Raw genomic sequence first — 25,725 nt, 5'->3', positions numbered from 1 at the left:
GACAAGAGTGTGCAGAGCAGGAATTCTAAGAATAAGGTTGTGAAGAAAATAACTATTGAGCTGAAGAAGGAAATTATAGAAAAGCATGACCATGGTATTTGTGTAACTGATCTGGCCTCTGAGGACAAGATGACAAAGTCCAAAATCTTAACTATTTTAAGGAACAAATCTGCCATCAGAGGGGCTGATGTGGCAAAAGGAGTAACACTGTTCACAAAGCAGAGGAAACAAGTGCTGAAAGAGGTGGGAAAACTTTTGTTAGTGTGGTTGAATGAGAAACAGCTGGCAGGGAATAGTGTTAATGAAGCTATGATCTGTGAAAAAGCCAGGAAATTGCACAGTGATTTACTGCAAAAAAAACCCTCTTCAAGTGCAGCAAGTAAATAATTTAAAGCCAGTAGAGGGTGGTTTGAAAATTTCCACAAGAGATGTGGCATTCATAGTGTGACAAGACATGGTAAGGCTTCCAGTTATGACAAGAGCCTACAAGAAAGAATTTGCGGAATTCATGAAAACAGAAGGATACATCGCTCAACAAGTGTTCAACTGTGATGAACTTGAACAGGGCCCTTCTGGAAAAAGATGCCGTACAGAACTTATATCTCGCAGGAGGAAAAGGCACTGCCGGGGTACAAGCCAATGAAGGACAGATTAACCCTTTTTCTGTGTGCGAACGCAAGCACCGATCTGAAGATTAAGCCACTACTGGTGTACTATTCCCAGACCCCTCATGCATTCAGGGACCACAATGTGAACAAAGCCAGACTGCCTGTCATATGGAGGGCCAATGTGAAAGCTAGGGGTCACAAGGCAATTGTTCATAGAATGGTTCCACGAGATGTTTGCACCCACCGTAAAAAATATCTTTCTGACAACCAACTGCCTGAAAGGTGTCTTCTTCTGATGAACAATGCCCCAACCCACCCTCCAGCCTTGGTGGATGATGTGGATGCTAAGAATGACTTCATAAAGGTCAAGTTCCTCCCCCCAACACAACAGCCCGTGGACCAGCAAGTGATCTGCAACTTTAAGAAGCTGTACACAAAGGCGCTCTTCACTTGGTGTTTTAATGTCACTGAAGAGAAGTCCTTGACTCTGAAGGAATTCTGGAAGAAACATTCTCCATTGCATTAACCTCATTGACAAAGCATGGGAAGAGGTCACTCACAGAACCTTAAACTCAATCTGAAAGAAACTGTGGCCAGAATGTGTCACTAAACATGACTTTGAAGGGTCTGGTGCAGAGGTAGTGGAGGAGATAGTGTCCATGGGCAAGAGTTTGGGTCTGTACGTAGATGGTGCAGATGTAGAGAAGCTTGTTGAGGAACATAAATAGGAGCTGACCATGGAAGAAATTTCTGAAATCAACAGTGAGCAGCAGCAGGCGATTTTTGAAGAGCATTCCACTGAGGAAAAGGAAGATAGGGAGGAGGTTAGCAGTGATCCCATAAAATCCATTATGGAAAAATTGAATGAGTGCCATGAAGCACAACCCCAACATAACTGTAATGAACAGAGTGTTAAATCTAATGTGGTCTCTTATTTCCGGAGGGTTATGCAGCACAGGAAAAGACAGATTGGACAGATTTTTCCGAAAAACTGAGCATGCGCATACGAGACAAAGAAGCAAGGAAACCCCTGAAGGAGATCTCCTCAATGTCCTTATGGAGGGGGACTCTGCCTCCAAACATTAACCGCCTCCCACCCGCCTTCCACCAGGCCAGAAGTCACCTCAAGCAAGGTTAATGCTTTCTTTCTTCATACTGTTCTGTACTTTGTTTCATATTTTTGTGGTTCAAAAACAAAAGAAAAAGTTCAGAACAGATTAACCGGATCTACATTGAACCCTATGGGAAAGTTTGCTTTGGTTCGCGACCAGAGACGTTTCACAAACTAAGTTAGTGAACTGAGGTATCGCTGTATTCTCATATTCTGGGTGTTGTTTGAGCCTGTCTTTGTTCTCAGTGTTTTCCCTCTGGCTGTGTGGTTATATTTCCTTTGGTTTCTGTCCGTGGATCCCTTAATTTCCTGTTGCCGTGTTTGTCTTTCTCAGCATTGTTTCTTGTTGTTGTTTGCCTGCAGCCCTTTTCAGCTTGCTGAGTCTCTCTGCTCAGCATCTCCCTCTCTCCTATGCTATACGCTTGCTCCCTGCGTCCTCTCCTCTGGTGTCCCTTCCTTGCTAGCTGCAGTAGGTTTCTTGGACTACTTGTCTCCTGTGCATACCCCGTATGCTTCCAGTGTGATATTTGGTTGCACTGTGCCCGCAGGGGTGTGCTAGAGTAGTGGTTCTCAACCCACGGTACATGCACCAAGGGCAGGGGTTATGCCGCCCAGAGCCAGTGCCACCAGCGACGTCGGGAGAGAGGCGCTGACGAGGCTGACTACCCGGTGTGTTCTGCCGAGAACTCCAACTCATCCTCGGCAGAACACCATCACGGCCCAGTGACATAGAAGTTCCGCCTCTGGCTACTATGATGGACATCACACTGGTCGAATACCGGGATGTGAGATGTCCATCATAAGAGCCGCAGGTCCAGGAGGTGGGACTTAGTGGCAGTGGCGTATCTAGGGTATGGCAGCCATGGCAAGTGCCATGGGCGCCATGGGGAGGGGGGCCGCAAAAAGCTACCCCCCGCATGAAAAAAACCCACCCGTCCTCCAGTGGCTGCCTCCCGCACTAATGTAGCTCCCGGCATTGCGGCCGGCCTGCTGAAGCGTGGCGCCGGCACAGCAATTGCTAATATTGCTACTTGGCCTGGGGAGGGAAGTGACAGGTGACCCCATGACGGCCGATGACTGGCCATTAATGGCACAATGGCTGCGTTTGATTGGCACAGTGGCTGCAATTGATTTTTTTTTTTTTTTCAGTTTGTTTGCGCCCCCCCCCAAAATTTTCAGCACCAGCTGCCAGTGGTCCCCAGTATGCCTCTCTGTCCTCGTCGCACCGCGTCCCTCTCTGTCCCTGGTTATCTAAAAAGGTTTCAAATGTTTTGACAGGGGCGCAGTTTCAGTGCTTGCCATAGGCGCCATTTTCACTAGATACGCCTCTGCTTAGTGGACACTGCAGCGGAAGATCCCTGCTCTGTGTAAACCAGCGGGCGGCGGCTCACCTATTCCTTTAGACTAGCTTTTTAAAATAGCAACAAGCAGTAATAGGGACTCGATTAAAATGTTTGATGTAGTAAATCACCATTGTGAGTTCTACACATCAGACCAAAAAGAAGGAAAACTAAAGAAAACAGATAGGCAGAAGGATTTGATTTTAGTTGAGAAAGAGCTGCCTAGAATAACAAATGGTTCTGACCTGTGTCAAACACATTTTACTATCATAAAAGCCATGGTGAGCTGTGGAACAGTAATGGCAATTATTGATCACACAGTAGCATTTTAAAGCAATCATGCTCATAGCAAATATTTTAAAGAAATAATCGAAAATAATAAAGTAATATGTAACAATTTATATCAGTGCTTTAAGTGCTAAGTCTGAAATTCACTCTTATGCCACATACACACGTCGGAATTTCCGACAAGAAATGTTCGATGTGAGCTTGTTGTCGGAAAATCAGACCGTGTATATGCTCCATCGGACATTTGCTGTCGGAATTTCTGACAACAAAAATTTGAGAGCCGGTTCTCAATTTTTCCGACAACAAAAGTTCTTGTCGGAAATTCCGACCGTGTATACACAATTCAGCGCACAAAAATCTAACGCATGCTTGGAATCAATTCGATGCATTATCGGAATCATTGAACTTAATTTTTCTCGGCTTGTTGTAGTGTTGTACGTCACCGCGTTCTTGACGTTCGGAATTTCCGTCAACATTTGTGTGACCGTGTGTATGCAAGACAAGTTTGAGCGAACATCCATTGTTGTTGGAATGTCTGATCGTGTGTACACGGCATTATTCTGTATATTTGCCATCAACTGCCTCTAGCATTTGTTACCTAAACAATGTTAAAACTCTTTAAATTCATTGAACCAGACTCATGGAACTTAGCACATTTACTGTAATATACAACATGTAACTAGAATTGATGGACTCTGACATAGATTTAAAAAATTCCCCCTGCACACATCACACTAGGAGGTAGGAAGGAGCAGGACCAAGCATGTATGTCTCCTATGTTATACCAGCGATCCTAGTGCGGGAGAAAATTCACCAGTGAGAGGATTCCTAAAATGTTCAGATAAAAGCAATTCTTTGGAAATGCATAACCCACTTGAAGCAAGTCACATGCAGATCAGAAGAAGGTACAATTCACCAGTCAATAATTTCTGGAAAATCTCAGATGCACCTCATACTAATGTCCAGTTTGACATTAGTATGAGGTGCATCTGAGATTTTCCAGAAATTGCCATTGACACAAGATCAAAGCCCATCGACACAAGCCTATAGGTGGCTGATATACATGTCTGCCTATTATTTAGAATACTTAAAGTGGAATTCAAGCCTCCTCCTAACTAGCATTAACACTGTCCCCTCCCCACTCCTATGCTAACTAACCTGTTTAAAAATATATATATACACTTTTCTATTATCATGCTGCTCTGGTCCAGTCACATGATATACTCTGTGTCAGCCAGCAGCAGAGAGGAGAGAATGCTCTGACAACGGCTAGTAAAGCCTGGATTGGTGACATCGCCCATGGGCTTCAATGGGCAATCCATTGTTGGTAGCCCCTTGTGTCTTCTGAAGCCTCCACAGGCTGACACAAGGGAGCCAGATCACGTAACCGACCAGAGTGGCCTGTTTTATGCGGTATTTACCAAGCATTTTTGCTTTATGCAGTAAATACTGCATAAAGCAATAGTGAATTGAAATTTTCAGGATCACATGCAGCATTTAAGAAAACACCTACGTACCACATGCGATCTGGCTCTGTGAATGGAGCCAATCCAACACAACTCAAATACACAGATGCCATTACAACTTCTAATTACAATGTATGTGCCACCACAGCTTATCTCTGCACCAGCAGAAAGCAAAAGGAAATGGTTAAAGTTTTCCACCCTACTAGATAAATATTGCATAGTATACTGGTATTGTAGTCTGTACACAATACAATTGTTCTACAAATTCACCATTGCATTATGTGACAGACTTACTGCCAGTTTAAAAAAAAAATCAACCATTTACCTTTATAGCAGCCATTAATGACAGAATACAGGGTCACTCTCGATAAAGTATTGTACACATCTACTGTAAAAGCTCCTTCACAACTTAAACAACCTTGAACAAATGATTAGAAATAATAATATAAGTTAAAGTGTATTTAAAATGAAGAACAAGCATGTTATATTTTGTAGCTCCAGTCCTTAAATGTGGTGGCTGTGGTAATTTTTTTTTTTTTTTTTACCCTTTATTTTCATCTGGAGATCGAGACAGTAACACCCTTACTGTTTAGGGTGGCCAGTATATTTATGGAGGATAAACATAGCTACCTTTTAACGGCAGCGTTGTCAACCTGAGAGGGTAGTGTAAAGCCCCATACACACGGTCTTAGCAGGTTTTCAAAAAAATCTGAGCGTGTGTACGCTCCATCAGACAAACTTTTTCGGTTTTCATCGGATAAATGTTCGCTCTGCAAACAGCAACAAAAGTCCTACGGTGCAAAATCCTATCGTGTGTACAGCAGTCCATCGGACTTTAGTCCAAAGTGCAAACACACATGCTCTGAACCAATGTTAAAATCAACCAACAATAGCAGAAGTTGATCAAAGGGTGGCGGTAAAGAGCAGAAAAGAGCCGAAAAAACACGTGATTTTGGGAAAGTATGCTGAAAAAGTCCTGCCGTGTGTATCCAAGTTCACGGCCCGCTCCCTTCGAACAAAAATCCACAGAAAAGTTTGTTTGAAGTTTGATCGTATGTATGAGGCTTTACAACCTGGTTTATTTAAAAAAACATTAAAAAAATTGATTCACTGGCAGAGTGAACAGGCAATAAAACTATATTAAAGAAGGAAATTGGGAAAACAAATACAGCTGTGTTAATGCTATTGACAGATTTAATCATATAATGTAATTGTTTTCTTTTGTCTCAAGTTCCATTTTAAGGGCTGATCCACACCAGAATCGCACAGGAATTCACCCTTCCCACATTGCATTGTGAACCGGCTCTTAACCCCTTGGCACCGGCCTCTCTGCATCTGGTCTTTAGCGAAAAGGGGCCACATATTTGCATGAATTGCTGCCAATATACCTGTCCTGCATGCATGCTCCTGGCTCAGTTGCCGTCGCCTAACCGAAAGCTCTATTTACCTAAGGATAGCTGCTTCTGTTAATAATCTTCCCTTCCCTTCTTTATAACTGTCAGATAGTGCCCTGAGCCCCTGATCTTCTGGCTCTTTAATAGAGATGAGCTGAACACCCCCCTGTTCGGTTCGCACCAGCCCTGCCTGCCAACACCACAAACCTCTTGGGCCTTGTACACACGACCGAACATGTCCGCTGAAACTGGTCCGTCTGACCGTTTGTAGGGCCTACCGGACAGTTTTCCGGCCTAGCAGACAGGTTTCCAGCAGACAAAAGTTTCTTAGCATGCTAAGAAACTTGTCCACTGGAAGCCTGTCCGTCGGATATGTCCGATGGTCAGTCCGAATCATCGGACATGTCCGCTGGCCCGAAATCCCGCGCATGCGTTGAAGTGATTCGACGCATGCGTGGAAGCATTGAACTTCCAGGTTCGCACACGTCGCCGCGTCATCGTCGCCGCCATGTCACCATGTATTCTGTCCGCGGGGAATTTGGTCTGATGGTGTGTACACACATCAGACCAAAAGATCCCAGCAGACATGTCTGAGGAAAACGGTCTGCGGACCGTTTTCATCGGACATGTCTGGTCGTGTGTACGAGGCCTTAAAGGGCAGGGAGGTGCCGGCACTAAGAGGTTAAGCTGAAGTTTCTTTTTTTTTGTAGGGGTATATAGCACCAAACACATTAGTTATTGTGAAGGATGCTTCAGTTTAAATTCTCCCTGCTAAATAATATTGTGTGTGGGTTAAGTGTAACAGGTGATTTCAGGTGTGACTCACCCCTCTGCTAACAGGCTTTTGATATGGTAATGACCCTTCCTCAGCCAGTCCTATTTCAAAGGGTAAATGGTCTATTGTGTGTGTGAAGAAGCCCTGTGGTTACTGTTTACTGTGTTTAGAAGTGGCTCATGTTAATTATTCTGATTGCTTCATTGTGGTAATTATCTCTTCTATGCGAGGCCAAGCTGTCTAGATAATGTATTCTGTACAACTAGTAATTACCTTCACTGATGTCATTATCTAAAGAAAATGTGTTTTCAGGGTCGGCTCCGAAATGTCTGCCTATCATCTGTATGGAAGCCCCAGTGTGAGGGGGCGGAGATTTGTCATTGTAACAGTTTTGGAAATTACATATAAGCTGTGTGTTATACCATTAAAATCTGTCTTGTTCCAGCAGTAAGCGCTGACTCATGTGTGGCTTATTGGGGCGATTCCAGGAATGTTCCTCCTCGTGGAATATTGGGTGATGTTCTTTATGGAAGAAGGGAATGTTTGACGGGGTTATCATTCTAATACCGTCACAGTTATGTCTAATGTGTTTGGTGTCTACAGTATATCCCATTACCTAAGGATAGCTGTTTCTGTTAAAAATCTTCCCTGCGGTGCCTTTTTTATAACTGTCAGATAGTGCCCTGAGTCCTGTTCTTCTGGCTCTTTAATAGAGATGGGCCGAACACCCCCCTGTTCAGTTTGCTCCAGAAGTTCCGATCAGAGAAAAATTTCTGACTTGAACAGTGAACCCTATTAAAGTCTTTGGGACCTGAACTTGAAAAATCAAAAGTCCCCATTTTGAAGGATTATATGCAAGTAATTGGCCATAAAAGGGGTATGGGGCTCCAAGTACTGCCCTGGGGGACATGTATCAATGCAAACATTTTCCTTTAAAAATACATTTTTTACAGGAGCAGTGATTTTAACCACTTAAGGACCGCCTAACGCCGATATACGTCGGCAGAATGGCACGGCTGGGAACAATCACGTACCTGTACGTGATTGTTAAATGCCCAGCCGCGGGTCGCGGGCACGCACCCGCGACACGGTCTGAAGCTCCGTGACCGCGGGACCTGCGGACCTGATCCCTGCCGGAGTCTCACGATCGGTCACAGGTGCTGATAAATCGGCAGAGGTGTGTGTAAACACACCTTCCCCTTTCTTCACAGTGGCGCTGTCATTGATCGTCTGTTCCCTGATATAGGGAAAGGCGATCAATGGCATCACACATCCATCCCAGCCCCCTACAGTTAGAAACACATATGAGGTCACACTTAACCCCTTCAGCGCCCCCTAGTGGTTAACTCCCAAACTGCAATTGTAATTTTCACAGTAAACAATGCACTTTTTGCTGTGAAAATGACAATGGTCCCAAAAATGTGTCAAAATTGTCTGATGTGTTCGCCATAATGTCCTATTAGTAGTAAAAAAAAAAATATTAATAAAAATGCAATAAAACTATCCCCTATTTTGTAAACGCTATAAATTTTGCGCAAACCAATCGATAAACGTTTTTTTTTTACCAAAAATAGGTAGAAGAATACGTATCGGCCTAAACTGAGGGAAAAAAACTTTTTTTATATATTTTTGGGGGATATTTATTATGGCAAAAAAGAAAAAATATTGCATTTTTTTCAAAATTGTCGCTCTATTTTTGTTTATAGCGCAAAAAATAAAAACCGCAGAGGTGATCAAATACCACCAAAAGAAAGCTCTATTTGTGGGAAAAAAGGACGCCAATTCTGTTTGGGAGTCACGTCGCACGATCGCACAATTGTCAGTTAAAGCGACGCAGTGCCGAATCGCAAAAAGGGGCCTGGTCCTTTACCTGCATAATGCCTTTAAATATAGTGCCTGTAAAGTGGTGCATCTGTAACATGGATGGAACCTACTGCAGCAAAACTGAAATTTCTAAATATAAATCACATTTATATTGCCGGCAATAGAAAAAAAACAAAACATTGGGTCCCATCCCAATCCATACCAGCCTAGAAGGTCAGGAAAAGGAGGGGGAGGAGAGCGGGCATCCGCCCTTCTGAAACATACCAGGCCACATGTCCTCAACATGGGGGGCATGTGGCCTGGTATCCATAAAAATATAGTGTCCCCCGATGTAAATCCATTGTCAATCACGACGCCACTGCCACCGCCAGACCCGAAAAAGAAAAACACTCCGCTGTCAACTAAGGAAAACCGCTGAATGCCTGGCTTGCAATTGGATAGTTCATATTATATATAGATATTGTCCGGGGGCGGAACACCATTTTTATATTTTCAATAAAGGCATTGTGAGAAACAACATCCTGTTTTTATTTATTTTTACACTTTTTTTGGTGAATGGGTAGGGGTTTGTACCCCATACTCATTCACAAAGGGGGGCAGGATCTGGGGACTTTTCCAAGTTCCAATAAGCCCCCTGACCGCAGACCCCCACAATCCCCTGCCCCAAATCACCAACCCCCCTATGTTGAGGGCATGTAGCCTGGTATGGTTCAGGGGGAACATGCTCACATAAGGGTCTAGTATCGATTTTGGGGGGACCCCACACATTTTTTTTATTCTGGTGTGGGGTTCCCCTTAAAATCGATAGCAGATCCCAGGGGGCTGCTGTGGATTGGGGGGACCCCAAGCCTTTTTTTTACTTTTGTTTTGCTGGCAATGTTTTTTTTCATTTTTATTCAGCTGTCGGAGCAGAAGCACATTGACAGCTGATGACTTATCGGTTGTTAAGGACAGTTGCATGTGGATGTTTTTTGAATGGGCGGTGCAGGTTCTGTCATTCAACTGCTCTTTCTCCATTCACAGAAATCAATGCATCATGTAAGAGTAGTAATAGGAACAATATGAATGGCAGAGATGGCAGGAGTATGCAAAACAGATTTTTTCAGTTGCAGTGGCTGCTGTTAACTCTCACGGTGCTGGAAGATAGTCGCTATAGGTAGCATCTGGTGGCTATGAAAGAAGCACAGCAGGATAGATTTTTACCAGAAGCAGCCACTTGAAAGCAATGGAATACACACCATACAATACAGTACACATAACTAGCACGTTTTGTGCTGTATCCCAAAAAAATCCAAACTTTAGATTTAAGGCTATATATAACAATATACTGCACACTCCCTCTCTTGTTGCACTGTGGAGATCATTATAAAATAATTATTCACAAAGGCTAAAATGCAAATTTCCATAAAAATTGGATTACTGCAGACAAGGTTAACTGATATATGGAATAATGACTTTCCATCTAGAAAAAGTAGACATCTTACCGTGGTGGCATATTGAATATCCTTCCAGAGGGAAGACTCCCTTGACAAATCTGATTCCTCAAACAAGTTTTCCAAAATGACTTCCCCTATCATGTCATGCCTGGAAAATCTATCAAAATCAAATACACTGAGGTGAAGTTTTCGACTAGGGAGTTCATCGTAGGGAACTGGAAAGTTAAATGATTCATCAAATGTTGGGTTAAGAGTTTTTCTGTGAACCCGAGTTTGAAATTTTCTCTTTCGGTCAGGTAGCAGGTAAATCTTCACATAGGGATCAGAGCTTCCACAGAAGTCCTTGGCAGGAAGATCAAAAGCTTTTAGAATTGTTACTATGAGAGTTTCATTCTCATAGTCATACTTGAGGGTAAAGTTGATCTTTCCGCAAGTCTTGGTGTCGTCTTTTTTGGCATCTTCTGAATCCACTGATTTCTGTTTGTACAGTTCTGGTTTTATCCTTCCAATGCTGGTTGGCTGTTCACTCACTTGTAAGGTGTCTCCAAAGTCCACACTGGACACATGCATCTGACGGGGCAAATGCCTTTTGAAAGAGGTGTGCCTGTAAGTAACGAAATACAAAAGGTTACTATGGTATATCTGCATCTTTGCTGACACACAGAACAACAAGGCTCTAAATACAATTGTGGTGTCAACTGCAACTGTTTGACGAATCATAACTGTGAGGGAGACTATGATTCCACTATGTGTTTCCTGCATTGTGGCAATTCATTATGCACTGTTTTAAAATGTCATATGAATACATGTATGTAGGAAAGTGTATCTTCTAGGAGTTCGATGACTAAATAGTATTTATTTTTTCAAAAAAACAGCAGGCTGAACAACAAAAAATTTAAATAAATCACAGATTCCTGATCCACACAATCAAGGTGGATTGTGCTATTGCATTCTGACAGTGGGGACTCCCCACTGTCAGAATACACTGATCAGAGCTGCAGGTGATTGGCTGCAAGCCGGTGATTGAGGCAGGTTTTCCAGCAGGATTGTTCCACAGCAGCTGATTACATGATCAGCTTATGTCGAACCAGGAGGGCTTCACACAGATCGGAATTGTGCCGATCAATGCTGAAACAGTCGATTTTCAGTCCAAGAGTACTCAGCATGAGGATAGAGCTGCATGGGTAAATTTTGATTTTGCAACAAAAAAAAGCAATGCAAATGATTTTTTGTAATCTTCATGACTGTCTGAATTTTTGACATTTCTACCCAGGTGATCAATTACTTCAGTGGAGGGTAACGTAGAATTTAAAAGATTTTCCTCTATTTAAAATGTATTTTAATGGAATGTGATAGCAACGGTGTGCAATTAATAGCTTTCATTCAGTTCAAAGATAGGAAAAAAGTTGCTTCTGCTATCTGAAATAGGGATGACTGAAAATCTCTCATGAAGCTTTTGCTATGCATTTTAAAGCATGTGATTGATGTCTAGTAAGGCTGCATTCACACCTGAGCGTAGCGTTTTGTCACGCGTATTCATGCGTATTTGCGCGTTTGCATACAGCGTCGTCCGACATTTTTGTACTTTTTTTATTTTAGCCAATAGGAAAAATTATCATCTTTTCATCACTTGTTGCTATGTTTGTAGATTTTTTTATCTTCTGCCTGGGTGAAATGTTCTATTGATTAAAGCAACAAAATGCCCGTAGAAACGCTCGTTGTCGCGCTAGACGCTTGAATCGAGCGTTTCCATTACTTTCTATGGGAAATACAAACACTCAAAAACACCCAAACCGCCCAATTCGCGCCACAAAAAAGGGTCCGGAACTTGTTTGAGCTTCAGGCGTTCGGCGTCAGGCGTTTTGGAGTGGAGATGTGAACCATCTCCATAGAGAATAATGTATTTTTTCCTCTCTAGCGTTTTGGAGCGTTTCAGGCGACAAAACGCTCAGGTGTGAATGGGGCCTAAAGTTATGCCTCGTACACACAGTTGGAATTTCCGATGGAAAAAGTCAGGTGGACTTTTTCCTTCGAAAATTCCAACCATGTGTATGCCCATCAGAGTTTTTCCATCGGATATTTCAAGGAATTCCATTGAAGTTTACAAAGAGAACATGTTATCTTTTCCTCCGATGGTATTCCGTCAGACAAAGGTCCGATCGTGTGTACAGGGCTTTAGCCTCCTCTAGTATACATACAGCAGTGCTGCTAAGGCCTTACACTTCAGGCTCTCATCTGTCTCCTACAGACTATTGCATTGGCAACACCGTCCATTTATATAGCAGCTTCTCACTGCTCTGACCCTCAGACTTGGGTTTCTGGCTTCCATTGTGCAGACAAGCACTCTCTGGTTTCCCCAGTGCACACCGGCACTCGTCGGGAGGGTGGAGCCCAGGATGCTGGTCCTGACTCTAATATCAGGCCCACACACACCTGAACAATCAGTGTGCCGTTGAGTCTCAAAACCCAGATCCAGGACTGGGGATTTCATCCCACCCGGATCTCTAAGAAATCCCCATGCTCCAGGTCCCAAAGTGGACTTTTGTAAATAATGAGGAAACTGAAAAGCCAGTTTCCTCCCAAACAAGCAAATACACTGGAGCCCTTCAACCTGTCTGGTTGAGAATCCTGTATTTAGACACTGGTGGGGTACCATACTACCACAATATATATGTGTGTGTAGCGCCTGTGTACTTTCAGTCCAGGTGCTATTCTAAATTTAGAGGGGGATGAGAGAATTAGTTAGCTCTCATTCAAGTGATTTATGCAAATTGGGCCTCTGTTCTAGCTGGGCTGTACTGTCGGTTCATTCTGTGTTCCTGAGGTGCTTTTCCACCCCGGGACGGCAGGGGGCGGCAGGTGGCGGCAGTGGAGTTCAGGCTGGAGCGCCTCTTGCTAGCAGCCAATCAGGAGGGGTTTTCTCTCGCGGGGCATGCTGGGGGAGGGTACTTCTACCAGGCCGGGGAGCACGTGCTACGCAGTGTTCTTGGTTCCGGGACCATGACGGCCCGGAACAACTGAAGCTATGGCGGGGCCCCAGTGATCGACTGAGTCCCCAAGTTCTGAGGAGAGATCCCAAGCGAGATAGCTGTTCGGTGAGGAGTCAGCCTGAGGAGAGCCAAGAGAGGCAGGCAATTTAACAGGGCCTCGACAATTCATCAGGGATCAGGGTGACCGGACACTGAGAGGTTGGATTTCAGCAACCTGTCAGTCAGTGACCCAAAGCAAGGAAAACTACCTGAGGGGGATTCAGGCACCAATACTACTAAGCAAGATTCACTTCATTATCTGCATACTAGAGAAAGGGCCCGTGGCAGAGGTTCCACTCTAAATTTCATTCCTACCAAGTCTGTGGCAGAGACTTGTTTCTTTTCAAGGATCCGAGTGATACCCTGGCTGCCAGGTCAGTGTGAGAGGCCTGTCCAGGTACACTATACCCACTCCGGCTGGAGTGGCGACGAAGTTAAAGTGTCGTTGGAAGCAGGATTGTTTCCGTCGCTGTTAGGCCTGAATCTGCAATTCTCCTCCTCATCCATCTTTTACCTATCTACCTCAAGCTCACTGTTTGCCGTGTTGGGCAAGAAAAAAAGCACAAGAAAGACACCTGCTGTTTGGACATTCCATCATTGCTACTCTCATCTATCTACCCCTAGACGCACATAGAGGTAACACGCCATCCCAATCTATAACCAGCGGCTCCTCCAGGGGTAGCGCTACACATATATATACCGTTCGTTTGTAGAGTTATATCAAATAATATGAAATAATAGCAGTATTAAATCCAAAAGCAAACATTTACTGTATTGCAGCTTACGATTTCTTTGATGTGATCTGTACTCATTATCTTTTTTACGCTTTTTTCTTCTTTTTTCATCTGGCAATCCAGCCAGTAAGTCTGTTGTTTTTCATTTTCAAAAGAACAAGTTCTCCGGCAGAATGTATGTTTTACAGAGATAAGACAAACCATTAAACACTGGCAGGGGTTCTTGCAATGATCTGATTTTATTTTTTTATGTAAAACATTTCATCCCAAAAGGAAAAAAAAATGTTTGCTGTAACTGCTTATAATGTAATAGCTGAAGTTTGGCTTCAATTTGCTGGTGTATTTAAAACTGCTAGTACATCTAACACTCTCCTCCCCCCAGACTGACAATGCTGCCGCCCAAAGGTGACCCTGTACTCATTCATCCAGAGAGGAGCCACTTTAATACAGAAGGTGTTTTACTCGCCAGATCACCAGGTGAAAACAATGGAAAAAACAGACAAAAAATCTGGGAAAAAAAAACTATGTGTAATCTGCAATATATTACATTTTTGTTCTTGGGCTTAATACTACTCTTCAGCCTTACATTCAGTCTTGCACAGTTTTACAGGCTCTTCTCCTATACTGAAATGGATTACTCTTATTTAACTGCACTGCTGGAAGACATCCAACACTATCTAACCCTGTTCTCCTCTGTCTTACTGTAGCTGACCTGTCCTTTTCATTCATTTAATTTCAGTTGTCTCAATCATGGAGGCTTATCATCACATGGTTAATACCTAGGGCAGTCTGCTTGCAAATGCAGTCCGCCAAGGATTGCCTGCTCCTCCAAGAAAAAATATAAGCAGATCAAACTTTATCTTCTACCTGACCACCACAACTATGCAACAAGGATTATTTCTGTTATTACATATGCTGTCATGTTTACAGTGCATAAAAAAAAAAACAACGTCTGTGCAAGAATTACAAGTGCAGTAAAACCTTTTTTGTTCCAGAAACATGCTTGTAATCCAAAAGTACTTGTATATCAAAGCAAATTTCCCCATAAGAAATAATGGAAACTCAAATGATTCGTTCCACAACCATTTGTAAAACTAATTTTTTTTCTAGACACTAGTTTGATCCTGCTGTAGTTTCCATAATAATTGAACCTACAGTAGTGGCTGAATCACATAATAGGATTAATTGATATTCCAGGCACAATGCATGGACAAATAAAATGTCCTGCCACTGAGAAAAATCTTGCCATCCTGCAAGCATTTTATAGAAAATATAAATAATGCAAGCCTCTTCTGTCGGTCTACTATTGGTTATTTATTAATTGGGCACAAAACCTAGCCGTGATCCTGCTACAGAATTAGGCCTTGTACACATGACCGAGAATCTCGTCGTAAATGAAACGTCGTTTTCCTCGACGAGGTTCTTGTCAGGCTTGTCGAGAATCTTGTCAAGCTTTCTTTGCATACACACTGTCAAGACAAAATCTCGTCGTTCTCAAACGCGGTGACGTACCACACGTACAACGGCACTATAAAGGTGAAGTTCGATTCCACTGGCACAACCCTTGAAGCTGCTTTTGCTAATATCATGTTACTGCGTGTTAAGTAAAAGTTTGGTGAGAGACAATTTGCGTTTTTCAGTCTGTTACAGCGTGACGAATGTGTTATCTCCATTACGAACGCTACTTTTACTGAAGGTGTGCTTCCGTCTCATACTTTATTCTGAGCATGCGCGGGTTTCTAAGCATACACACAAACGTGTTTCTCGTCGTAAACCAGCCCGACGAGAAACACGACAAGGAAATTGAGACTCCTGACGAGATTTCTCGCCGAGATCCACAACAGTTTTCTCGAAGAAAAACATACACCCGACCGTTTTTCTTGGCAAAAAAGCTCTGCCAGCATTTTTCTTGATGGATTTGTTGAGGAAAACGGTCGTGTGTACGAGGCCTTAGGCATAAAAAGTGGTAAGAAATAAAGTGGAACTGCAATTGTGAAAGATATAATAAAATGTTTGTTGCAAGAGAACCATTGCCTTTTTTAAACCCTCTTCCTAAACAAATGTGCAGTATTATATTATAACCTAAACAGTTATTCCAAGCAAAGTTGTACAAAGGAAAAAAAACGTAAATATATTTTTAAACATAGACCCAAAGAGCAGTCATTCTGGTGATGAAAAGGTTTCATGTACATGACCATTTATGCAAAGTATCATGTGGCATACACACGACCATTTTTCGGCATGAAAAAAAAACAACGTTTTTAAAAACGTCATTTAAAATGATCGTGTGTGGGCTACACATCATTTTTCGGCTTCTGAAAAACAAACAAAAAAAAATTTGAACATGCTGCATTTTTTAACGTCGTTTTTAAAAAATTTGTTTTTCGGGTTGTAAAAAATGATCGTGTGGACTAAAACGATGTTTTAAACCCGCGCATGCTCAGAAGCAAGTTATGAGACGGGAGCGCTCATTCTGGTAAAACTACCATTCATATTGGAGTAAGCACATTCATCACGCTGTAACAGACAGAAAAGCGCAAATCGTCTTTTAACCACTTGACACCCGCACGCCGTCATATGACGTCCAAAACGGGGACCTGTTATCCTGGGTGGACGTCATATGACGTGATGGGCTTTGCGGGGGGGATATCTCAATGATGCCTGCACCCGGAGGCATCATTGAGATATCATTTTTTAGCGGCGGCGATCCTGCGCACCGTAAGAACGATCATAGCGGCGGTTCCGCCGCTAGATCGTTCTTACAGGCGGCGGGAGGGGACATCCCCCCCCTCCCGCCGCCATCCGGTGCTTCTCCGGGCTCTCCCGTCCCACCGGGGGCCCGGAGAGATGATCGCCGTCCGCCAGATGTTTGCCATAGAGAAGACTGGTGACGATCTGGTCACCAGTCATCTCTATGACCGTCGGAGGCCCGGGCGCGATGTGATGACGTCACGCCCGGGTCCCCGTAAGTAAACAAACCGCAATTGCGGCTAGTTTGAATGAGATCTGTGAATTTTTTTTTCACGATCTCATTCTTTCCAGCCTGCAGGAGAGATGTGGGGTCTTATTGACCCCGCATCTCTCCTTAAAGAGGACCTGTCACACACATTCCTATTACAAGGGATGTTTACATTCCTTGTAATAGGAATAAAAGCGATTGAAAAAAAAAAAAGTGTAAAAAAAAGTGTAAAAAATAAAGAAATAAGTCAAATAAAAAAGAAAAAATAATAATAAAAAAATTAAAATGCCCCTGTCCCCGGTAGCTCGCGCTCAGAAGCGTACGCACACGCAAGTCCCGCCCACGTATGTAAACGTCGTTCAAACCACACATGTGAGGTGTCGCCGCGTGCGTTAGAGCGTGTGCAACAATTCTAGCACTAGACCTCCTCTGTAACTCTAAACTGGCAACCTGTAAAAATTTTAAAGTGTCGCCTATGGAGATTTTAAAGTAACGAAGTTTGGCGCCATTCCATGAGTGTACGCAATTTTAAAGCGTGACATGTTAGGTATCTAGTTACTCGGCGTAACATCATCTTTCATATTTTACCAAAAAATTGGGTTAACGTTACTGTTTTGTTATTTTTTAATTTATGAAACCATTTTTTTTACAAAAAAAAGCCGTTTAAAAAATTATTGCGCAAATACGGTGCAAGATAAAAAGTTGCAATGACCGCCATTTTATTCCCTAGGGTGTCTGCTAAAAAAACATATATAATGTTTGGGGGTTCTGAGTAATTTTCTAGCAAAAGAATGAGGATTTGTACATGTAGGAAAGAAGTGCCAGAATAGGCCCGGGAAGGAGGTGGGTTTTAAAGCCCGGTATTGAAGTGGTTAATAACACGGGTTCAGCTAAAGCAGCCCAAAGGCGAATAGAACTTCCCTTTTAGAGTGCCATGTTGTACGTCACCACGCTTTGTTCATCATTTTTTAAAAATGATGGTGTGTGGGCAACGTCGTTTTTAATGATGAAGTTGGAAAAACATAGTTTTTTCGACATGCTGAAAAACTATGTTTTTTTTTCATGCCGAAAAATGATCGTGTGTACGCGGCATCAGGCTATAGATGAAGCCAAAATCATTGTGTTTAAAAACCTGCAAAAAGGTCCAAAAAACACATGAAATGTTCTAAGAAGGTGTTAGTGACTTCTTTCAGGATTAAGCAATGTTACATTTAAATGTCATGCAATATGATGTGGGACTAATTTAATATAGATTACCCAAAGGCAACATGACTTCTGAAATTGTAGCATAAGCTAATAGTCATGCCCTACGTAGCAATTAGAGAAAACTTAGGGGTTGAGTTAATAAAACTGGAGAGTACAAAATCTGATGCAACTCTGCATAGAAACCAATCAGATTCAATTTTTTTGCCAAATCTTAACTGAACAAGCAGAAATTAGAAGCTGATTGGCCACCATGCACAGCTTCACCAAATTTTACACTCTTCAGTTTTGGTAAATCAACCCAAGTGTTGCCAAAATGCTTTTCTTACAGATCATAGTGATGAAAAGGCTGAACTCCGAGCAGATATAAAATAATCACTTTTTCATCCAGTTTTGCATTCATTAAAATAAGGTTCCAGGAAAAATCCTTCGCTCCCACAGCAGCTAGTACTCAAACCTTCTCTTGAGGCTCTGTGTAGTGGGTGGGTCATTGGTGTCCTTAAAATAATGAAGGGCTACTGGTCATACATTGTACTTGGGTATTTTAGAGCTATGACTGACAGCTAAAGCACTTTAGAGAACAGACTTTGGAAGACCAGTTATGGAAGGAGGGGCCTACGGGAACGAGGGATTAGGTAGGTAAACACCATTGTTTCTGGCACCCTAGGTACCAAAAATGAGCTTTTAAACCATATAGTGCAGAAAAGTGGGGTGGCAGACCATGGAAGGGGGGGGGCGGTTTAATCAGAAATATCTCCAGCCACATGGGCACTTAAAGCACTATGCCCTTGATTACAACAGACAGTTTCAGAGAAGAGTGGAAGTGAATTTATGCAAAATAAGGAGAAGCATTAATATTCCATTACTATACTCTGAAAAAATAATCAATTTTGTTGCACAGAGAGGGGGTTGTATAAAAGCAGTTTCACAGTTGCTGCCCATATGCATACAACGTGCCTAATCAGTTGGTGTTGGCATCCAGAACATGCTTGTGGCAGGTGCAGGCAATGGTTGGTTATCCACTTTACCAAATCTGCCTAGATTTATTCCCAGTTTAGTTAAACCAGTTTGTTTAGTTTTTACTACCTACATGTTGTACTTTTTTTGTTTCCCATGCTTTAGCGGTTATGAGTGGGCATTACTTTTGTTATATTTTTAATTAATAAAAAGGATAATGTATAACAAGTCCATCTAGTTCACCAAACAGAGAAAAGAAAAGAAAAAACGAAAAGAAAACCTCCATATACACAATCCTTTACCCACAGTTGGTCCAGAGGAGGCAATCAGATATTCTGAGGACCAAATATGTGTTATTACCTTTAAATGTTAGTATCCAGGTATATTTTGTGCATTTAGGAATGCATCCAGCTCCCCCTTTTTAAAATAAGGTATTGAGTTGACCAGCACTAGTTCTTGAGGGTGTGTATTCCATATTTTCAGAGCTCTTACTGTGAAAAAGCCTATGTGAAGGTTAAATCTATTTTCTTCCAGACATAAAGAGTGTTCCCTTGTCCTCTATAATGACCTGAAGGTGAATAATTCTACACCAAGTTTACTATATGGATCACCTATGTAGTTATACATGGTGATCAAATGCCCTAATGACCTCTTCTCAAGAGAGAGTAAATTCTTAGCTTAGCTTTTTCTAAGCTTACCCAACTCCATTTAGTAGCATGTTTCTGTGTACTGTTTTCGATCATGTATGTAAATGAAGGTAACTGTATTTCCTCATGACGAATATATTTGGTGCTTTACACAATTACAGAGATTTACCTCCAAAATCATTGCTCAAACGTTTGCACTAAAATCAATGTACTCTAGCAAAGACAAAGTTTCCTGGCACCCAAAACCAAGTTGCAAAAGGGGCCAAATGCAACCTCTGTTTGCTGGCACTTGGATAACCACCTTTTTTGTCAATGGAAAATAGAATGCGATGGGAGAGGGGTGCTTTTTTGTGCTGTAACATTTGCTATATAGTCATAATAATTATAATGAAGCAGACCAAAGTTTTTATTAACATTATGATTATTATTATTATGACTAAAATTTGTTCTTACAACTTGGGAACCAGTGAAGCTTAAAACTCATCAATGGTAAAAATATTATTGACAAAAATGGATTAAAAGGAAACCTAGTTAAAAAAAGTAGAGGATGGAGTTAATAAGTAGTGTTTTTGTACTTTGCATAAAAAAAGAAACAAAACAGGAATGTAGATAATACATTACTTCCCTAAAATGTATGTATACCCTCTCACTGGACATATCCTATTTGTTCCATTATGGTCTGTTAAATAAACTATGAAGCTTTTATTTCCGAATATTCTGTAAGATAAGGAAAATATGAAAATTCTTATATTTCTGAATTAACGCATTTGTTTAAATCTGTTAAAAAACTAATTCGGAACTAAACGAATTGCACATGTCTGTCACGATCAGGTCATCCTCAGCCACTTGGTACAAGCCAGTATCAGTATAATCCCAACACATACCTTACTATTGCTAGAGACAATTAGTAAAATTCTAGCTATGAGTTAAATCATTGTAATAATAGTTATATTATAGTTATTGGTACATTCTCTTTTTTCTTCAGAAAATTGCAGAAAGGTGGATGCTGAATGGCGAGTGTTCCAAGACATTTGGGCAGAAAAATACTTTTTCACATAACACCTCGGCGAGCCAACATGCCTAATTTGCCATGCAGGTGTTGCTGTGAACAAGGAATTCAACCTCAGGAGACACTATGAGACTAAACATCCAAGATTTTGTGAATTTAGTGGGCAGAATCACCATCTTAATGTGCAGCAAGGCAGTTTTCAATTTATAATGCCAGCATTGGTGGCTGGGTGTCACAAGGAAAGGGTCCGGAGACATGCTGGAACTGCATAAAAGCAATGAAGAGGGTGAGTATTAGTCGAACATACGAAACACTGCAGGGAAGGAGGGGGGGTGGGAGACTCAGCACCAATGCCAGAGCACCAAGGGAGTACACTGTTATTATTACTATGTTAGGATTATTTTTATTTATTAGCAGGTGAATGGGGCACTCCATGCATTCACATACATTGAATCCGGCCCTTAAGTGGAAAAAGTTTGCTGACCCCTGCTCTATGATACTGTAAGTGCAAAAACAATACCTTTTAATCCTGCCAGAAATCCAGCAAGTTTCTAAATTGTTTTACACTCTGCATCTGTAACACTTTATCAGTAAGCATTGTTCCTAGCTCTCTCTGCGGACTACAGACAACTCCTCCTTATGTCATATAAATAAGTAGAAGGGTGGTGTTCTGTACTCAGTCCCAAGGTTACAATACTGTTTCTCTTTGCCTTCAAATTCTCATCAATTCTTCCAAGTACACTTTCACACAGTTTTTGAAGGAGCTCAGCAGGTAGGTTGTTTCAAAAATCTTGGAAAACTAACCACAGATCTTCTGTGAATATAGGCTGCCTTATATCCTTTTGTCTCTTCATGTGATCTCAAACAGACTCTGTGATGGAGAGATCAAGGCTCTGTGGGGGCCAGGCCATCATTTCCAGGACTCCTTGTTCTTCATTTCGCCAAAGATAGTTCTTAATGACATTGGCTGTATGCTTTGGGTCATTGACCTGCTGCAGAATAAATTTGGGGCCCAATCACGCACCTCCCTGATGTTATGTCATGATGGATAAGTATCTGCCTGTATTTCTCAGGATTGAGGACACCATTGGTCCTGACCAAAGCTCAAAATCCATTTGCAAAAAGCAGCTCCAAATTTGCAAGGAACCTTCATGCTACACTCTTGCCTGCAGACACTCAATATTTTACGGCTTTCTAGCCCTTCAGCGAACAAACATCCTCCTGCTACAGTCAAATATGTCAAAGCCATACCTCCCTGTTTCCATGTCGGAGGTATGGCTTTTTGGCTGAAATTCTTCCATGAAGTGAAGACCATTTCTGGCCAGACGTTTCCAGACAGTAGATGGATGTGCCTGGGTCCCACTGGTTTCCACCAGTTCTGTGGTGATGGCACCTCTGGATAGCTTCTGATGTTGATAGGAAGTAAACATAATACGTCTTTCATCTTCTACACTAAGTTTCCTTGGCCGACCACTGCGTTTACAGTCCTTATTGTTTCCTTGTGCTTCTTCAAAAGAGCTTGAATATCACATCATGAAACCCAAGTCTGCATTGAAATCTTTTCCTGGGACAGACCCTTCTGAAACAGTATAACTACCTTGTGTCTTGTTGCTGTCTTGCCATGGTGTATGTCATATGTAGGCTAAAACACAGTCATTAACTGAAACAGATACAGCTGTGTAGGAAGCCTCAAACTGGGTGAGCCAAACTCTGCTACTAAGTTGAGGTTGTGGTAGACAGTTTCATGTCACAGGTCATAACCTGTGACATGAAACTGTCTACCACAACCTCAACTTAGTAGCAGAGTTTGGCTCACCCAGTTTGAGGCTTCCTACACAGCTGTATCTGTTTCAGTTAATGACTGTGTTTTAGCCTACATATGACATTGATAATCATTAGCACCTTCTTGGTATAATTAGTTAACCATGCACCTGATTTTAATCCTACAAAATCCCTGACTTTGTGCAAGTGTACAAAGTGTGCAAGTGTAAGAACTGAGTCTGTTTTGAAGCCAAAGGTTAGTCACACCAAATGTTTTTTTTTTTTTTTTTTTTTTTTGATTTTTCTACTGTTTACTCACTTTGTATTTTGTAAATTGATAAAAATAATCAATTAAAATATATATTTGTGAAAACATTCTTACTTTACAGCATTTCTTTACATTTGTCTAATACTTTTGAACAGTACTATATATATATATATATATATATATATATATATATATATATATATAAATTGTGAGTGTATATAGTGTGTATGAGTGTGTATCTATACACACTATGCACAATGCTCTAATTTTAAAACATAATATAAAGCAAAAGCACAGGTAGACTGCAATTTAAAAAAAATATGTGCAGCACTGTAAAATGGTATACATACTGTATGGTACGTACTTCACAAGGTTTCTATTTGATAAATAATCCACCATGTCTCAGTCAGGGTTTTTCTCATTAAAACAGAAAGAGCATCAGTGTAACATGAAAGATATATTGAATTACCACAATCCAAGTAGAAAATACCTAAAAGCTTTTATTGGTATTTCCTCTGTAAATTAAAAACAGATGGCAAATCCAAGGATTTTTGTTTAAAGTACAATTAAGTATTCTTGAGCGAATGGATGGATGTCACATAACTGTTTTCTTTTTTCTTAACCCTCTGAGAATTATAATATTACACTGTCACAATAGATGTTTTCAATAACAATTGGATACAACGAGAAGAATAAAACAAAGGTGGTAAGCCCACAATACAAGATTGAGATAAACATTCCTTTTTTTTTTTTTTCATTTCAAATCCTAAAATTTTATTGTACGCATACACTGGCCCAGTATTAGCCTGGATGTGCACTTCTTGCTCTTGGGGTCCTTAGAGCGTTTCTCTAGGGAAGAGCAGTATTGTCACCAAAAAGTGTGCTCCCAGTGCATACTAACAGCTAGGAGGAGACTGGGAACCTTTGGTCTTTGAACTGAGGTCAGCAAGCTTTGAAGGGGCAATAATGAGGCTTCTGATTAAACCAGGCTCATCATTATAAGGGGGGTGGTGACAGAGCAGCCATTGTGTCCGTAAATTGGAAGCTGTTTTCAGGAAAGCATAGGGAAGGCCAATGAACTGAATAGGCTTAAGTAAAGCCACAGCCAAGAAAGAACACAGGAAATAGAGGGTGCCTCCTGTGGAGCGGATGACTGGTGCGGGTATCTTCGCCGGTTCCTCTCCCCAAACATGAGGAACTTGTTTATACCTTTAAACAAGGCGTTGTGCATACATCAAGCTGATGCTTTGAAGCTCATATGAGTGGATATATTTCTCGTATATCCCTGCTGTTTAAGGGTGGCTATATGAATCACATTTTTGATATCATCATTCATGACAAGATATCTTATACACAGCCATTTCCTCCTCTCAATAGTCTATTTTGACTGAACTACCAATGGAATTATCGGTGTCCTTGGTTATATTGGAGGCAAGATTCTCTCCTCCCCAACTTAAGGGTCACAAAATTGGTTCACTTTTTTCACCCATTCGGTGGGAGGGATTGACTTTATGTTGTGTCACCCTCAATCGCTCTCAGGATTTACAAGCACCTACCCAAAATGTCCTGAGGAAGATATTGAAATTACGAAACAGGTTGACAAGAAGACATGGAGGAGTATATGGATATTACTTATTGATTTTCTTACACATTCAGTGTCTACACAGTTTTTGATACGATTAGATCCTAACTTCTATGTCTAAATGGGGGTCTGTTGACCTTGTCAGGTAGTATGGTGTTTTTTGTCTGTTATATGTGATTAACATTTTTAGTAATAAAGACTTTGTATTTTTTCCAAATTACCGCCTTATGTTTATAACTCATTCAACCCTTTCATAGAGTTATTGGATGTTGGCATAGTGGGGGTCTCTCTTTTCTACATTTTTCATACACCTGTTATGCCTACTATCCCTAAAGAAACCTGTCCTTTTGCTAGAAAATGTTACACTGGTGTATCCTCTGCAGTATCCTAATTCTTGTAGTAAAACCCTAGGCTGTGTTTTTTCTTTCTAATAAATTTGGACCTAGCCTTAAAATTTAGTCTTTAGTAAATTTTGGCCTATTATCCAGTATAAAACTGTCCTGCTGCTGGCCCATTTTACACTACTCTGTCTTCTGAGGTATCATCATTTTCTTTAACTTTTTCTCTAGTATATTTCAAAATATTTTCCCTCATTAAAAGTGTCCTATTGCTGGCCAGTTTTACACAGCTGTGGCATCTGCGGTCTCTTAATTCTTGGCCAAGAGAGTCAGATAGAAATTAGCCAGCAGCAGTACAATTTTGCATCAGCAATAACAGGGACAGGTTCAGCGAACTGCTGGCTATCAAAGCGGATATATTACCATTTGATAAAAATTCATGTATTGCTACTAAATCCACCGGAGAAAAGCTTTCTGTTGCTGCAGTTGTATATGCTAACGTAAAACAAACAAAAAAATAAATTACATAGCCAAGTATGCCCATCCTGTGTACCGTGTCTCTGAGACTGTCCGTGAAAAATAATATTGTAGTGTAACAACACACAGAGCTTTTCAGCACCCTTCAAGCATGCTAATTAAAGATATGCGTGTTTTCAAATTTGCTCACAAAGCCACATGAAAGGACCCTCTCCTTGCTGTATGGTCATTTTTTATTTATTTTTAGCATTGGTAACCATCTTCCATGGCAGTGCTCAACCATACATGCTTTTTTTGCCTATTAGTCCAACAAATGTCCAAATTATAACAACAGCATACCCCCCCCCCCCCCTCAAGATATTTCAATAGGATTTGCCTTCAAGTTTGTGTTTGCTAAATGTGGAACAATGGGCCAGATTCACGAATAATTGCGGCCGTGTAACGTAACCCGTTTACGTTACACCGCCGCAAGTTTTCAGTGTAAGTGCCTGATCCTCAAAGCACTTACCTGGAAACTTG

At 41.4% G+C, this 25,725-nt stretch overlaps 1 protein-coding gene across 1 annotated transcript in view; it reads right to left on the bottom strand.

Annotated features, from left to right (window-relative positions):
* Positions 1 to 25,725, bottom strand: part of SYT6 (synaptotagmin 6) — a 208,419-nt gene that overhangs the window by 160,041 nt on the left and 22,653 nt on the right. The window contains exon 2 of the mRNA XM_040337447.1: positions 10,291 to 10,846. Coding sequence (XP_040193381.1) covers positions 10,291 to 10,846 — 556 coding nt within the window. The remainder of the gene's footprint in view (positions 1 to 10,290; positions 10,847 to 25,725) is intronic.

This window comes from Rana temporaria, chromosome 2 (assembly GCF_905171775.1).
Source record: "Rana temporaria chromosome 2, aRanTem1.1, whole genome shotgun sequence".
In the NCBI taxonomy this organism is placed as follows: Eukaryota; Metazoa; Chordata; class Amphibia; order Anura; family Ranidae; genus Rana; species Rana temporaria.
This window is presented reverse-complemented; position numbering and strand designations above follow the sequence as displayed.